We start from the raw sequence: 17,590 nt of genomic DNA, 5'->3' as shown, positions 1-17,590 counted from the left end.
TGAATATAAATGAATATCCCACTTTACTATTTACAAAGCTGCTCTTAAATCATCTGAGAAATCTTAAGTCACTTATGTGATCAATAAAGTTTTTAAAAAAAATACTGGGCTTTGTGTTCATGTCCCATTAATCAGTTCAAGAAAAAAATGAACAAAATTCATTTGGAAAGAAACAAAAGAATATCAAAGGAAAGGATGAAAAGAAATTAAGGACAAAGGATTTTCAGAACTTAAAATATATTATAAAGCAGCAGACATCAAAACCATCTGGTACTGATTAAAGAATGAAGAGACAAATCAATGGAACAGACAACACAATGGAGAAGCAGAAACAACAGAACTCAATAACCCGGTGTTTGATAAAGTAGAAAACCTAAATTACCTGGGAAAAAACTCTTTACTTGATTGAAAAAAAAACTGCTAAGAAAACTGAAAAGCAGTCTGGCAGAAATTAGATTTAAACAAACTCCTCATACCATACTATACAATGACATTCTAAATGAATATGACACTGTCCTGTCATATTAAAGACCAGACTACAGCCCCCAAAAAAAAAAAAAGATGAGAAACAGATGATCTTACACCTGTTTCAGGTTAAGGGTAAGCAATGTATTCTTTTTTTTTTTTTTTTTTTGCAATTGGGGTTAATAACTTGCCCAGGATCACAGAGTGATCTGTAAAGCTGGTGCTCTACCCATTGCACCAACTAGCTGCCCTAAGAGATGGTTTCTTAACAAAATAAGATAGAGGCAATTACAAAAGATAAAATAAATCAAAACTTCTTAAACTGTGGTTTGTGACCTCTTGTGGGGTTTCATAACTGAATGTGGGGATTATAAAATTATGAATTGTCATCAATAGGTTTTTTTTTTTTGTATATCTATTTCCTGTATCTATATGTCCACGGTTGTGTAAAAATCTCTTAGGTGAAAAGGGATGGTGAGCAGAAAAAGTTTAAGAAACCTTAAAATAGATAACTTGATTACTTGAGTGAAAAATCTTTGCACAGATAACATTGATGCTTCTAGGATAAGAAGGGAGGAAATGGTTAAGTGAGAAAAAAAATTCGCATCAAACTTCTTGTCTAAGAGTTTGGTATCCAAGATAGAAATATAAATAGATATATATATATATATGTGTGTGTGTATATATATATATATATACACACACACACATATATATATGCAGTCATTTCCCAATAGATAAATGGTCAAAGGATATAAAGAAACATTTCTGAAAAGAATTGTTAAGAATTCAAAACCATATAAAAAAATGCTCCATATAACTGATAATAAAAAATGCAAATCAAAATAACTACAAGATTTCACCTCAGCCTGCAAATTGGCAAAAAAAAAAAAAAAAAATGATAAAAGGAGAAACTGTGGGAAGATAGGCACATTAACACTGTTCTTGGAGCTGTAATATGGTACAACCATTTTGGAAAGAATTTAGAACTATACAAATAAAGTGCTTAAGATGTCCATATACTTTGGACCAGAGACTCCATGGCTGGGCTTATGCCCAAGTAAACCATGAATAAGAAAAAAAGTTCCCATAAACTCCAAAATATTTGTAGCAGCATTTTTCATAATAGCTAAGAATTATAGGCAAGTAGAAGAAAGAAAGAAACAAATAGATGCTCCTCGATTGGAAAATGGCTAAACAAACTGTCTATGAACACAATGGAATATTACCGGGTTTTAAGAAAGAATGTGGAGGAGCAGTTAGATGATGCAGTGAATGGAGCACACGGTTCAGGAGGAGCCGAGTTCAAATCCGGCCTCGGACACTTAACCTTCCTAGCTGTGTGACCCTGGGCAAGTCACTTAACCCCAACTGCCAAAAGACAGTTGTGATGAATACAGAGAAGCAAAGCTGTATCTAAAAGAACTAATACTGAGCCAAGAAAACAATATACAAATGACTACGCATCAAAAAATCAAAAGGAAATGTAACCAAACTGTACAGATCAAGTTGGGCCGTGAAATGAAGAGAGATGAGAAGGCCCCCGGTGGAGGTGAGGAGGCCTCGGACATGAGTTACACACTGCATCATCAGTTGCGCTGACTTTTTCCCCTTCTAAATAAATACTTTTTATCATAAAGGATGGCTCTCTAGAAGGGAGGAATACACGGGACAAAATGATGGTGTAAGAAACAGAAAATATCCATAAAAACCCTTTTTCGAAGCATTATGTGGCAAAAGTGAAAACAAGATTTCTGCTCAGAAAGAGCTCTTCCTCGCGCGCGCGTGGTCTCCCTTGGGGGCTTTTCCTGGCGCCTCCCCGCGTCCTGAAGGGGCAGCAGCTGCTGTCCCCTCACCTTCTCGGCCTCCCTCGGCTCTGGGGGGCCGGACGGCGGGTCGCAGATTTCAGACTGCAGCAGCTGGGACATGGAAGACTCGGGCTCGGAACCAGCCCCTGCCTCCTGCAGTCTAAGGGGCCGGGGCGTGGGGACGATGGGATGGCGCCTTCCGCCTGTCTCGGGGACAGCGACAAAAACCCACATTCACAAGCAGAGAATCAGTCCCAGGTCCCTCTTGCTACAACTCTAATTCTTCTTGCAGACTTGGGGATCCTTTTGCAATTCTACAAAGGTTTCCCTGAGAACTTCGGCCCGATGTTTGCCATCCGAGAGGCGACTTGCCTGTTGGGCAGAGAGCATCTCCCCGGGAGCCCTGCATCGGCAGGGGCCACAAGTCCGAGACAGGCAGCTTGGCTCTCAGCTGCCCCGGGACTGGTTCAATAACGGGCCGCCTCCGGAGCACAGACAAAAAGGCGCCGTCCTGTCCCTGCCCCTCACGTGTCCGGCAGCTAGGACTGGGCAGCAGGCGCACCCAGCGCCGCGCGCCCTCCGGGAAATGCCCCCCCCAACAACCCCGGGGCAGCAGGCGCGCCCCCTAACTAGGAGAGCCGGAAAGGCAGCAGAAGGCGGGCCGCGGGCCCAGAAAGAGCCCCCTCTGGAGCCTTGTCTCGGCTGCTGGCAGGGGAAGTCCAGTCCTCGGGGACCCAGGCTCTGTCCTGGGATTCTCATAGCAGCAGAATCCCGTCTGCCATCTGCAGGCCGCCTCTCCGGCCCCCAAAGGCCCAGGGAGGCCGAGAAGGGGAGGGAACAGCAGCTGTTCTCCCTCGGGGCTGCGGGGAGGCGCCAGGAAAGGCAGCCCAAGGGAGACAACGCGCACGGGAGGAAGGGCCCGACTTCCCCCCACCCCGCGGCCCGGCTCTGAGCCCCCAAGGACGGGCAGTGACCGCAGCACCGCGGGGAGGCGGGAAGCCCCTGAGGGCGGGAGCCAGGCCCCTCCACCCCCGCCCACGGCTCCCCGGAAGCGGTCTCTTCCCGGGGGGGGGGGGGGAGGAGGAGGGGGTGCCACTCAGTCCGCCGGGAATTCTGACTTCCTTCAAGACTCAGTTCAGCCACTGACTCCTGGGTGAAGCTTTTCCCGATTCCCCGGGTGGTTGGGATCTCTCCCTTTGCCCCTTCCTAATAATTTACATATGTATTTTGCATAGTCTTAACTGTTCCCTGCCCCCACCCCCTTAAAAAAGTATGCTCCCTGAGGACAGGGATTGCTTCACTCCTATCTTCCGGTCTCTAACCGGAGTCCTCGCAGCGCCCCCTAGCGCGTGGCTGGCCCTCCTTCCGGATGTGTTTAATTACTTTGTTATTAACAAAAGCACGCAAGAGGAGGAACTAAGGCAGAGAACGGACAGTAGCGCCGAGGCGCTACCAATCAGCCTTAAGTCCCACGAGAGAGACCGCCGGAGGCCTGGGTTCCAGTCCTGCCCCGCCCCTTCCTAAGGACGCGACCTGAGCCAGCCAATTAGCGCCCTGTGCTCGGGTCCTGAGAGGCGGCGCACAGCAGCCCCTAACCGAACTCCGGGGTCCCGCGCCCACCCCCGGAAGCTCCGGGAAGCCAGAGGGGAGCGCCCGCTCTGGGCCCCCTGGGGCCTGGCGTCGGCCCCGGGCTGACCCCGGAGAGGCTGCTCTCCGCCAGGCCCCTTCCAGCACCACGGTCAGGGCTGGGAAGGCGCGGTGTGTGCTGCCCTCTAGTGGCGGCTGGGCCGTTCCCACTCACTGGAGCCTCCCAGGTCCCTGCACGGCAGGAGGGGCAGGAGGGGCAGGAGGGGCAGGAGGGGCAGGAGGGGCAGGAGGGGCAGGAGGGGCAGGAGGGGCAGGAGGGGCAGGAGGGGGCAGGGGGCCCGCTCCCAGCGCTCACCAGTTCCCCGGGCAGCACTTCGCCTTTCTACTCCTGCGGGCACAACCCCCCGGGGAGGAGCCGCCCGGGCTCACGCAGCCGGGGACCGCTCCCGGCCTTTGCGGCCCTGAGTCTCTGACGTCTCCCGGGCGGCCCGGGGGGCCCAGAGTGCCCGGCCTGCGGTCAGGAGGGCCTGGGATCAAACGCAGCCTCAGTGCACTTACCATTTAGTAGCTGTGGGAACTGAAGCCACTTAACCTCAACTGGGAAAGGAAGGAAGGAACAAAGGGAGGGAGAGGGAGGGAAAAAGGAAAAAAGGAAAGGAGGGAGGGAGGGAGAGAAGGAAGGAAGGAAAGAAGGAAGGAAGGAAAAAGGAAGGAAAAAAGAGGAAGGGAGGGAGGAAGGAAGGAAGGAAAAAGGAAGAAAAAAGAAAGGAAGGAAGGGAGGAAGGAAGGAAGAAAGGAAAAAGGAAGAACAAAAGGAAGGAAGGGAAGAAGGAGAGAGGGAGGGAGGAAAAAATGCCCACTGTGATCAATGACATCATATGCAGCCTTGTATGCTATACTCTGTTTGGCAAAGGAGGAAGGAAGACACCTTTTCACATCATTATAATTGTATTATTCAGTTTTGATTATTTCTACTGTTGTTCTTTCCATTCACATTGCTAAAGTGATAATATAAATTGTCTCCCTGGCTCTGCTTACTCTGCTTTTTATTAGGCAATTAAAGTCTTCCCATTCTTCATTAGTCATTTCTTACAGAGTGACAGCATTCCATTACATTCTTGTGCATAATTTTATTTAGCCATTCCCCAAGCTACCAAAAAAAAGAAAAAATGGTGCATCTTTAGCCTTTATTTCTATCTCTGACTTTCTCAGGGTGTGTGTCTAACAATCAAGCAGGCCTGAAGATTAAACAATATGATTCTTTTAGTCACTCTTAGCTGAATTCATTTAGTGCTTTCAGTTCCACCAACCATGAATATATTAGGAGAACAGACTTGGTACAACCTCTCCAACATGACTATTCCCATCTTTTGAAATCTCTGCAAATTTCCTGGGTATTAGATAAAATGTCAGAATTATTGTGATTTGCATTTCTCTTATTAATAATAGTGTGGTGCACTCTCTCATAGCTTTGTTACTAGTTTACAACTAGGAAACCATTTATTTCCTTCAGTCATCTATCTATCAGAGAATGGTTGAGGTCTTACTTACATATCTGTGCAAGTTTCCTACTTATCGTGGAGATAAGGCCTTTACCAAGAGATAGTGCATTTAGAGCTTAGAGAGCTCTTAGAGCTGAAAGAGATCTTAAAGACCAATGAGTTCAGCCTTTCCCCTCCATTTTACAGATGAGGAAACTGAGGCAAACAGATTAAATGCCTAGGTTAAGGTCACACTACTACTGAGGCAGATTTTTATCTCAGGTCTTCCTGATTCCAAGACCTTTGCTCTACTAAAGAACATTGATATTTTACAGATTCAATGCAAAATAAAAAGTTTCCCAACTAAAAACTTCCCTACTTAGCCAGCTTATATTGATTTTGGTAGCACAAAAGCTGTTCAGCTTCATCTGACAAATCATTTTATCTTTTGAGGCTGCCTCTATTCCCTGTTTAATTAAGAATTCTCCCTCTCTCCTTAGCAATGAAAGGTACTTAATCTGGTTCTATTCCAGTTGTTTTTGATTCGAGAATCTTTCATATTCAGGTCACATACTCATTTGACCTTATTGTGGTAAGTGGTGTAAAATGCTGCCCTAATCTGAATTTCTGCCAAACCTCAGTCTTGCCAAAATTCATTTTCCTAGCAATTCTTGTCAGATACGGAACTTTTCTCCAAGCACTTTGTGTTCTTAAGTTGGTTTTGCTGAACTAGTTATTTTGTTCTTTCTTCATTATTCATAGTTAGAAAAGACAGTTCTTTGGGAAAGAGAGGAAAGAGAAATATAAATATCACACACACACACACATACACACAAACACACACAGAGAAACAAATAGAATGTTAAAGCTAAAAATATGTAAGATATAAACTGAGATCATAAGACCCTGAAATACAGCTTAAAGGTTAATGAACTCAGGTTTGCCGTTTTTTTTCTATGAAACTAGTTCCTCACCATCATCATTATACTAGCAAGCACTTATGTATCACTTGAAAAAACTCGTGAAAAGCACTTTCTCTATGTTATCTCGTTTGATCCTCACAATAATATGATCCTCATTTAATGAGAAACTGAGGCATATGGGGTGAAATGATCTGTTCACACAGCCAGTGAATGTCTGAGACTAGATCTGAACTCAGGCCTTCCCAACTCCTACTCTACTGTTCTATGTACTTACCATTCAGCTGCCTCAGACATCTAGTCATTAGAAAAAACAAAAGTTAATGTAGCTTTAAAACAACCACCACAGACTCACTGTCTTGGCGTCCCAAGCTCATAGTTTGTCAGCTTCCAGTTTTCTTCCCTCACAAGAGCCAGATCTCTAAAGATGGTGTCCAGTTCTGGAGGCACTCGAGATGCATGGGGGTACAGGAAGAAAACATCAGCCCTTCTCTAAAAGAGCAGCATTGGTCCATAGGCGGCAAGCCGCCGGCGCCCTCCCCCCACCAGGGCATCGGGGACATTTCACACACATTTCCCACAGCATCCCAACATGTAGCAGGAGCCCTGTAGGCCATTGGTCAGTGGGCCCCTTTCCCATCGCTTCCCTTTCAGTGTATCACACGCCTGGCTATGTAGATTTGCATATTTAACTAAATGAACCCCCACAAAATGGCCAAGAAGACAAACAACTCTTGCCAGGTACACACAGACTGAAGAAAACTAATGGGAGCATGAGGGCGCTCACTGTCCGCCACAAGGAGCAGGGCGCTTGCCTTTCTCATGGCTCAGCATTTAACCAAAAAGTCAGCATGAGCTCAAACCAAGATCCTGAGGAGGCCGACCCCAGGTGGGCCGGAGGGGCCATCCCCAGGATGTTCCCTAACAGATGGTCAGAAAACATAAACACCCGTGATCTATCCCTGGTGGACAGAAGCAACGATTCAGAAAGGAGTAAGAAAGGAAGTGCTTTTCAAGAAAAGCTCACGTGATGATTTGCACTGGGAAAACATGATGGAAATACTACCATCGGCTCATGGCTTTCCTGCTGAAACCAATGTGTCATCTCTAAAAATCCTCAGCATATAGAAAGGCCTTTACACTTGAAAAGAGAAATTTCTAAACTATCCAAAAATCTTCCAAATTCAGCATTTCGAGGAGTTTGGAAGCATTTGTGAAAATATAAACATATAACAAACTTGCAAGAACTGTGTGGAATAAGGAAAGACAGAAATTTACCAACCCAATTTCAACAAAGAACCTTAGCATAGTTGGTGAATGAGACCGGAAGATGAATATCACAATATAATAAGGGGCACAGATAACAAATGTAGCACTTCCACTGGAGCCTGCTTATCTTTTTCAGCTCTAAAGGTCATAATTCCCAAATATCGGAAAAACAACTTCAAAGGCTCTAACACAAAGAGTTAAGCCAAGATTATCCAAAACAATATAGCATATCGAATTACACTGCCCTCAAGAAGTACCATTACTAATCACTTTAGTGGTAAGGAAAAAAAAGAGAGGTTTGTACCATTAATAGATAAAGTAAATATTTTTAAAGACATTTACCAACTATGTGACTCTGGACAAATCACTTGACTGCTGTTGTCTCAGTTTCCTCATCTGTAAAATGGGAATGCTAATAGTGCCTAGCTCCCAAAATTGTTGTTGTGAGGATTAAAATGTGATGATATTTATAAAGAGCTTTGCCAGCCTTAAGGCTGTATATTAATACTATCTATTACAAGCCATCATTATTAAATGCAGCTTACTTTATCTTTCCTTCATGCCCTTCAGTTTCTGTTGGTGTAAGGTTTCTGATGTCATGATTTCATCATACAACGTCTTACAGCCTAAAGAACTAGCCTCGGCCCAAAGGCTCCCACTACGGCCTCCATAGGCCAGAGTCCAAGCACAGCCCTTCCCCTCCACAAAGTACACAATACTTGACTACCACGTACTGACCTACACTAAACAAAGGCTAGATTGTTTCACTGAAGGGGTGCGTGATCGGACAAGTGGGGAGCTTCTGTCCTGATCCCACTAAACTGAGGCAGCAGCATCCCTGTGGCCACTCCGAAAGGGATGCCTGCCCAAGGCCCAGTCTCTCCCACCGCCCAGCCATGGTCACGCAAAAGAATTGTTCTCAAGGGCACCGAGTGTGCTGAGGAAGGTTAACATTCCTCGGGGGCTTTAAGAGGTACAAAGTACTTTCTACAGTTTATTCTCCCATGTTCTTCACTACACTCCTCAGCAGTGGGTGCTTTCACCATTCTCATTTTATGGATCAGGAAACTGAGGCACAGGAGTGTCAAAATGATTTGCCTTCAGTCACACAGCAGAAAGTGAATGAGGCGGAATCAAATTCCACTCTCCCTGATTCCAAGGCAAGCCCCCATCTAGCACCTACCTGTTGTACTGCCAGGAGGGACAAAACCCACAGGCAAACTTCCTGTTGGCCTATTCCCAGAATCAAGGGACCCTGCATCTGGGAGACAGAGGTCTGAGACCCCAGAAGGACCCCAGCAGATCCCAGCAGACCGATAGGTCTGAGCTCTGGGGAAGGAGCTCCCACATGAGACCCGTAGGAGTGCCAGACTCTGCATCCAGGGCCCTGGCGCAGAACAGTACCTTTGCCTGCTTCATGCTGCCCATCAGTTTGCCCAGATCCTCCACGTCCATCACAGAGCCGTGGCTCTGACCCTCATCAGCACCCGACTCTTCCTCACTTGTGGTTTCAAATTCTTGTCCCTCCTGTACAAGAAACACATACAGAAAAACACTCTTCAGTGGATTTAAAAAGCTCAGTGTGGGTCTACGAGAACAGTTCACTGGGAGCCCACAATTATGGGGCCATCTTAGTTCCCAGAGTCTTTTCTCTCTGTATTTATAAATGGCATCGGTACCCTGGCCCTCAGCATAGTGCATATAGTAAGCACTTAATGAATGCTTTTTGTTCACTCCTTCATTTAGGCGCTAACATTAGCCGGTCTTCCCCATAAAGGTGAAAAGAGGACCAGCAACCCCTCCTCCCCTGTGTGAGGCAGTAAGACAGGATTCATAAAACTGCAAATGGGAGAAACTCATGTAGACCATTTTAAAGAACAGATGTCACCTCTCAAAGGAGCCCCACAGTAAAGTGCTTCCAAGGTGCCCGCCCAAGAACCGGCCCTGCAGGTGGTCACTGTTTCAGGGATGTAAATCTTCTTGGCAACAATTAAGGAGAGCAGACGGGATGACGGATGGAGGCAGGTTGTAAGGAAGAAGCCCCTCTGGGTCTTTAAGATCAAACAAAATCACATTTGCAAAAATTTTCCAAAAGCACTCTATGAGAGCGGGTGTTTTTTTATGATTCTAATTATTGTCTTTATTGTTATCATTATTATCTTTGTTATTATTAAATAATGGAAAAGGCACTTAATTCTTATGGTCAGTCTACCTTGAAATCGGGCTGATGGGCAGGGGGAGCTGCTCAGGCATCTTCCGATGGACAAGATAAAATAAAATAGCTGCTAATGGTATATCTGAAGACGCACAGCCAGAGGCAAGGGGAGGAGGGAGAAAAAAGGGAGGATGGAAGAGAGGAAGGGAGAATGAGAGGGAGAAGAAGGAAAAGAAGAAGGGAAGGAAGGGAAGAAGGAGAAAAGACAGGAAAGCAAGGGGAAAAGAAGAAAGGAGGCAGGAAAAGGAGGAAGAGAAGATGGGAGGAAAAAGAGGAAAGATGGGAAGGGGGACTGCAGGAAGAAGGAAGGAAAACAGAAAGAAAAGAGAGGGAGAGGAAGGAAGATGGGAAGAAGAGGAAGGGAAGAAAAAGGGAGGTGGGAAAGAGTGCAAGAAAAAGGAAGGAAAAGAGAAAGAAAAGAGAGAGGGAGGAAGGAGAGAAGATGGGAAGAAGAGAAGAAGGGAAGATGAAAGGAAATGGGAAAGAGTGCAAGAAGGAGGAAAAGAAAGAAAAGAGAGGGGAAGGAAGGGGGGAAGATGGGAGGAAGAGAAGAAGGGAAGATGAAGAGAAATGGGAAAGAGTGCAGGAAGAAGGAAGGAAAAGAGAAAGAAAAGAGAAGGGAAGAAAGGGGGAAGAAGGAAAGGAAGGAGAGATGGAAGGAGGAAAGCAAGGTGGAGGAGGAGGGAAGGAGGGAGGCAGGGCTGGGCACAGAGATGCGGTACCTCTGGGGTCTTGCCCTCCTTCTTCTTGTGTTTGCATTTGCCTTTGTCACAGCTGCCCCGGCGGTGGGGGCGACAGGCCTTCTTCTGGCCACAGCTGCCACGGCTTAGTTCCTGCAGCCGGGTAAGGAAGTGGGCCTGCCAAGCGGCAAAGTCGGCTTCCAGGCTCCCGTGCCTGCTTCTCACCACGTTGCCGTCGCCCTCCGCGCAGGTCATGATCCGCCTGGCACTGAGCATCCACAGCCACCTATCGATGTTTTTGCCGACCTGTAAGAAACCAGAGAAACCGGCCACGTGGGGACGCACTGCTGAGGCAGAGAAATTATGGAGAAAAGACTGAAATTCAGGACGAGAAGTCTTCGGCCAAGTAACGGGTCTGGCAGAACACAGACCCGCCAACATGCCCGGACTCCCGGGTCAGACACCTCACAAGGTGATGCCACCCAAATGGCGTCCCAGACAGGCTTAGGCCAAGGACAGAGCGCTCCGGCCCCAGAAAAGAAGGTCCTCAAGGGCCTGAAACGAGTCCCAAAGGATCGGGCTCAGGGGAGGCCGCAGAAACAGCCTGCGTGCATTCAGGGGCCTCGCCTGCGGGCCTTCCCAGGAGCACAGAAAAAGGACGAGAGCAAACGAATGCAAACCGCCCCAAAGTCCTTCAGGTCACTCACGGACCCATCAGAGCCGCTGGGGCCCCAAGGGTGGACAAAAAGAGGCAGGGACGGGTCCAAGGTCAGGCATCCCCTCATTTGGGGAGGATTCAGTAAAAGTGAAGAGTGAGCCCAGTGGGCCCGGAGGCAGGTTTGGAACTCCCCACCCCCATCTGAATCTATAAGTGGGCCCACACGCTGGGACAGCCCAGAGGAAAACGGGCTTGTTCCAGAAGCAGACTGCAGTCTCAGCCCAAGCTTGGAAGGATCCAAGGGCCCTTGATCTGAAAATGTGGTTCTAAGGTTCCCCGGTCCCTCCCCTGAGGAGGATCACAGAATCATCCGGGAATGAGATGCAAAAGAAATGGGAGAGCGTGAAACAGGTGCCTCGTGGGCAGCCGAAGCTGCTGCTTTTCCTCAAAAGCCAATCAGTCCATCAGACAATCCCGCTGGGAGGCCCTGGAACGGACAAACAGTCCCATCCACACCAGCCCAGGGGAAGAAAGTGGCCCTTTACCTTGTTGTAGTCGCTCTCGTAGAGGGAATTTCCCAGTCCAAACACAGCGTATCTCATTCCCTTCAGGTAAGTCTTGCCAAATCTAAAGTCATTCGCTGCTTCCTCCAACCATTTGCAGAACCACTCTGCACTGTCTGGGGGTCTGCCATCGGTGTAGGTGGCAACCAGGAAGACGCAAATATTTTTACTGGTTACCTACAAAAAGAAAATGGCGTTCCAGAGGATTTCCCAAGCCTCCTAACAAGAGGAGCAGTTGATTCTAAGCTTACCTCCCTACTGCCCTGGCCTCCAAGAAAGAGAAGCGGCTTTTCCCCGTGTTTCTAATGCTTGGAACAAAAAGAGAATGGCTGTGATTGTCCCTAATTTGGGGAGGAGAGAAGTAGAACGGAGAGTGACGCAGGGAGAGAGGTGATGGAGGACACAGCGTTCAGAAGCAGGGAAGTCACACCCTTTAAAGTTCCCGCAGCTCGGGGACACCCATGGGCCAGGAAAGACAGCCTCCTGCCCCAGAGGGCCTGGGCTCGGGCCCTCTGTCTTTCTCTACACCTTCCTCTCCTTGAATAGGGGCTCTGAGCTGGGGAGAGTGAGGGAGGAGCTGACAAGAAGTAACAGAGGAGTCTGAGAGCCGCCCTTAGGAGCAGAAGCAATGCTAACTTGAAAGCGGCTTCCCCCAGCCCGTCGGGTCCTGAGCTCAGAACCCGGGTGGGAAACCTCCAGGGCACACGCTACTTAGGGCACCCATCTGGGCAGCACATGGCATAGTCACGGCCTAGGAAGACACATACAAGCTGAGGGACTCTGGCAAGCCACCATTTCTCTCTCAGCCTCAGTTTCCTCATCCGTTAAAATAGGGAAAACAGCTGTTTCCAAAGGCTGTTAGGAGGATCCAATGAGACCTGCAAACTGCCATGTGGGTTGCTAGCTGTTTATTATTATTATTATTATTATTATTATTATTATTATTATTATATAACAATATAATCTTGATTATTATGTCACACAGTATTTATAACAGTAATGACTGTGAGAGTTCTCTCAGCCCTCTGAGCTACAGCCCTGGGGACTCTCCCTTCCTTGTAGGCCCAGGATCCTGCGGAGTCTCAGAGTTAGGGTTACAGCATAGATCATCTGGCCCCAGATTCCCTTCTAAAAAGCAAAAAGACCCTTTTTAAGGAAATTAAATTTATTAAATATATTAAATAGAAGAGCAGCCCAGGAGCCAAGACCCAGAAGGTGCTTTGGGGTGAAAGACACCAAAAAATCCACCACCTACCTCTTCTCCCAGGTGATCGTCAGGGTCATATTCTTTCAAATTAACGACCGTCACAGGGAGACCAAGAGCCGCTACAGCCTTGGCGAGAGTCACTGCAAATCCCTGATGAACAAAAATCAGACAAAGAGCTGTAGAATGGCAGGGACGTGGCACGGGCCCCATTTTAGCAGGAGTGAACATCCTAGGACCGATCTCAACCCCTTTTAAATACCACTTTTTTTTTTTTTTTTTTTTAATGAACTCTCTCCATGGGATCATAGACCACACATCACTGGATAAGAGATCGAAGGCCACAAGCAGGAGACACAAGAAGAAACACACTGGAAACAATCGAGGAAGAAAACTCCTGCTTCCCTAAGGACTCGCCGAAGGGATCACTTCGCCCTCCACCGAGGTTCGGACCCCGGGGGCCTGCAGGAGGCTGGCCGAGCCAAGGGGCAGCATCCGAGCAGAGCGGCTCGAGCGGCTCCCCAGCAGGAGCACAACCGCCACTCAGGGTCCCCAACTGAGAGCCGTCATTCTGGTCCTGACCCCTCGTCATGGCACAGGTGAGAAAGCAAGGATCAGAGAGGTTGAACTCCCTCTGATCCAATAATGGCCTCATTGGACCCGTGCCCTGAGAGTGTTATCATAAAGAAAATAAGCTACATCTGCTCAAACAGATGTACAGCAGCACTGCTCGTGATTGCAAAGAACTGGGAACCCCCTAAATGTCCAACAGTTGGCAAATGGCTGACTCAACTAGGGTATATAAATGAGCTGGAATCTTATGATCTTGCTGTTAAAAATGATAAATACAAGGAAGAAAAGAAACTAGAAAGGCTTATAGAGGTAATACGGAGCCCTTAAATGACAAAGTATAAACAGGAGAATAAAACATACACTCACTGTGACAAGGAAAAGGAAAACACAGACTCAAACAGACAGATGAATGGCCAGACAGAAAGGAATCCTGGGGAAGCAGAAATAATGGGAATTCTGCATCTCTTCTGCATAAAAAGCTATGGGTGAGTGAAAATCATTACAAAGATCTAGATTAGCAAGAGCATGCCCGGGAGGGCTCCCCAGGAGCTTCCTGAATCCCCCTCCTGTCTGCTTAAGAAGAGATTGAAAGCCCTTGAGAAAGTAAGAATCCCCCCCTACCCCCCAAGGGGGATGACAAGCTGAAGCACACAAACTTGGATTTGGCCTTTTTTAAAAAGCTAAACTATTAGGGGCAGGGAGAGATCTAGACTGAGACAGTCGGAAAGAAGCTGGGCAGACATAGTTTTGCTGAGCAAGGGGGCCTGAGCAGCCCAGGACCTTCCCAGGAATTGCAGAGCACCAGGGGAGGAAGAAGTTCCAGGCTGCAGAGATGATACCGAGCTGGTGGTAAAATGGACCGAGCCAGAAGCTTCGGGGATGTGAGCAAGCAGCTTGATGGGGGATGTACCCAAAACAGGGCCCTGGGAGGAGACCCCTGGATCCTGGGGCTCCTAACCATCAAGTTCCCCAAATGAGATATTTGTAAAAAACACTTAGCAAAGTGCCTGGTACACAGTAGAAGCAGGAAGCAAACTAAGGAGCAGAGAGGACCAGAGTCTGCCCAACCTGCTTGTTCTCTTTAACTTTTTGCTACAAGGGCCAAGGTAGGGAAGGGAGGAAATGTCTTCAAAAGCTAAGATGTTAAGAAAAACTAAAGATATCCATCAGAATTTTATACATAATAAAAAGTTAGTTAAAAGATTATGTTAAGGGGCAGCTAGATGGCACAGTGAATAGAGCAGCAGCCCTGAAGGACCTGAGTGCAAATCTGACAGACACTTAACACTTCCTGGCTGTGTGACCCTGGGCAAGTCACTTAAGCCCAAATGCCTCAGCAAAAAATAAAAAAATAAAAGATTATGTTAAACAAAAAGTATGAAGATTAGGAATAGAGACCTAGAAAGAAGAAGAAAACGAAAATTTCAGGAATAAAACTATTCAATTTAAGTCACACAAACACCTAAGAACAAGTCTAGGAATCAAAGGTCCAAATGGCGACTGGCCCTCTCACCCCTGCGGTGCCGGTCTGAGAAGCGTAGAAGATCTTCACTCTCGAAACATGAACTTCTTTCTTCTGATGGGAAGCGGAACCATTGGCCACAGGAGCCGCAGGGGCGGGGGAGGCCTTCTGGAGGGAGGATTTCCCCGTTGATCTGTCGCCCTTAAAGACAAAAACGTACAGGTTTGGGCCATCACCACCAATGTTTTCCTACGATCCCCACTTTGTGATGACAAAAATAGGCAAAGAAACAGACTCCTTAGGAGGTTACAAAATTCCATTTAAAATTTAAATCCTAAGATTCAGAAGCGCCCTTGGAAGTCTCCTGAAAAGGGATGCCTGTTTCTGCCTAGCCCCAAGGGGTTGTCCCCCTTAGCAGGAAGCTCCTCAGAAGGAAGACCGCCACAGAAGCTACCCAGGCCACTTAGTGTTTGCTTCAGTGGGAAGGAAATCGTCCCAATTTCCACCCAGTGCTCGGCCCTCGGGGGCCAAACCAAGCAGAGCTAATCCCTCCAGCAAACTAAAGCCTCCCAGGGCTGTGGAAGCAGCTCATGAGCTCCCTGGTCCAGCTCTGAACCGCTCCCAAGGTCACTTCTCTCTTTCTGGCTAAACCAACGGCACATCCCTAGGCTCCCTCCTCCCTGACCTCTGGGTGGTGGCCAGCACTCCTGGTCAGGCCCCCGGGGACACGTTCTGGGACCCTGCCCTCTCCCGCCCCCCACCTGCTGGACAGCAACTTCTCAGTCTCCTCTGCAGCATTATCACCCCTATCCTGTGCCTGAACTAACTGGGAGGGGCTCCTAAGGCTCGGTCTCTCTCCCTCTGTGTGTGTGTGTATGGCTGCCTGTCTATCTCTGTGCACATGTCTGTCTGTCTGTCTGTCTCTATCTCGCTGTCTTGCTGTCTCGCTCTGTCTCTGTCCGTCTCTCTGTCTCTCCTCTTTTCTCTTTTTTCTTCTTTTTCTCTCATCATCAGCATGGAGGTGACTCACAGGTCTACCTATAAAGCTTGTCATCTCCCTTCCAAACTCCAGTCCTTCACGCAGCACTTAACCCGGTGCCTGGCACACAGTAGGTGCCTAATAAATGTTTATGGCTCGATCTCCACGCTGCCTTGTCCGCCACAGGCACCCCTGACCCCCGTGTCCACACCCAAACTCTTCCCCTCTGCCCCGGCTCCTTCCTCCTCCCGCCCGCACACTGCCATGACGGCTCCTCTCTTCTTCAAGTCTCTGGGCTCACAGTCTGGCGGCTCACCTTCGACCTGCTCCCTCACTCGCTCCCCTCCCCCCACCTAACCGTGGCCGGGCCCTCACATCCACCCACTGGCTCCTGCCTCGTCAGCCTCCGCCCAGACCTTAGTCCCGACTGACGTGTTCACTCCCAGCTTCTGCTTCCCCAGAGCCCAGAGTCCCCATGGGCTGTGGCAGTTCCTGCTCCCAAAGCCCCTGGGGCTCCCTCTTGCCTGGTCTAGGGCAGGGCTTCCCACCTGGGCCCTGAGATTTTTTTTAGTTATTTTGATAATTATATCTTTCTAATAATCGGCTGCCCTGGTAACTATGTGGTTTTATTTCACACATTAAGAAGCCTGGCTCTGCTGTGGAATCACGGGCTCCCCCAGACTGAGGCCCAAGGGGTCCGTCCAGGACACACACTAAGGTTCTGCTTCGGATAATACATGGACCGGCCGCTTGCCCTTTAAGGCCCCCCCTCCCAGGCTGACTCCGGGTCCTGCCCCATCCCAGCAGCTCACCCGCCTCATACACCTCCCCCCAGCTTCCTGCCAGGCCCAATTTCCAAGGCTGTGAAGAGCTTTCTGAACCCTAACTCTGTCACCCATAATGCATTATGCCTTCTAGATCTGTGGGAACCACAGGGAAGACAGGAGAGCTGGATACTAGTTTCTCTAGACTAAACTTTTTGAAGCCAAACTTTTCTTTTTTTTTTTTTTTAGTCACTTTTTTTTATATATATATAAACCTTTTTTATTTTCAAAATACATGAATAGAGGAGCAGCTAGATGGCACAGTGGATAGAGCCCCAGCTCTGAGGTCAGGACCTGAGTTCAAATTTGACATTTCAGACACTTATCACTTCCTGGCTGTGTGACCCTGGGCAAGTCACTTAACCCCAATTCTCAGCCCAAAAAAAAAAAACAAAAAACAGGAATAGCTTTCAACATTCGCCCTTGCCAAACCTTGTGTTCCAAATTTTCTATCCCCCCACCCCAGATGGCAAGTAATCCAATATAGGTTAAACATGTACAATTCTTCTATTTTTCCATATTTATCTCACTGCACGAGAAAAATCAGATCAAAAAGAGGAAAAATTGAGAAAGAAATCAAAATGCAAGCAAACACCAACAAAAAAAGGTGAGAATGCTATGTTGTGACCCACATTTAGTTCCCATAGTCCTCTCTGTGCGTACATACGGCTCTCTCCATCACAAGACCGTTGGAACTGGCCTGAATTACCTCGCTGTTGAAAAGGGGCTTATTCTGTGCCTTCCCTGCAGGTCCTAACTGTGAACCACAGAAAATTCCCAGGCTGCACCACACGAGTGCACACGTGGCCCTCCTAGAACCCTGTAGTAGCCAGGGTCACAGAGCACAACATCAGGGCCATCAGAACTGATCATCATATAATCTTCTTGTTGCCGTGTACAGT

At 47.9% G+C, this 17,590-nt stretch overlaps 1 protein-coding gene across 1 annotated transcript in view; it reads right to left on the bottom strand.

Moving 5' to 3' along the window:
• The window catches only part of LOC100918039 (S-adenosyl-L-methionine-dependent tRNA 4-demethylwyosine synthase TYW1), a 207,548-nt gene that overhangs the window by 183,907 nt on the left and 6,051 nt on the right, over positions 1–17,590 (bottom strand). The window contains exons 3-7 of the mRNA XM_012549824.3: positions 14,937–15,086; positions 12,902–13,003; positions 11,629–11,823; positions 10,468–10,731; positions 8,935–9,057 (exon numbers count right to left, since the gene is read on the bottom strand). Of these exons, the coding sequence (XP_012405278.1) occupies positions 8,935–9,057; positions 10,468–10,731; positions 11,629–11,823; positions 12,902–13,003; positions 14,937–15,086 (834 nt within the window). The remainder of the gene's footprint in view (positions 1–8,934; positions 9,058–10,467; positions 10,732–11,628; positions 11,824–12,901; positions 13,004–14,936; positions 15,087–17,590) is intronic.

Source organism: Sarcophilus harrisii, chromosome 4 (assembly GCF_902635505.1).
Source record: "Sarcophilus harrisii chromosome 4, mSarHar1.11, whole genome shotgun sequence".
Taxonomy (NCBI): Eukaryota; Metazoa; Chordata; class Mammalia; order Dasyuromorphia; family Dasyuridae; genus Sarcophilus; species Sarcophilus harrisii.
The sequence above is the reverse complement of the archived record's forward strand: the minus strand, read 5'-3'. Positions and strand labels throughout refer to the sequence as shown.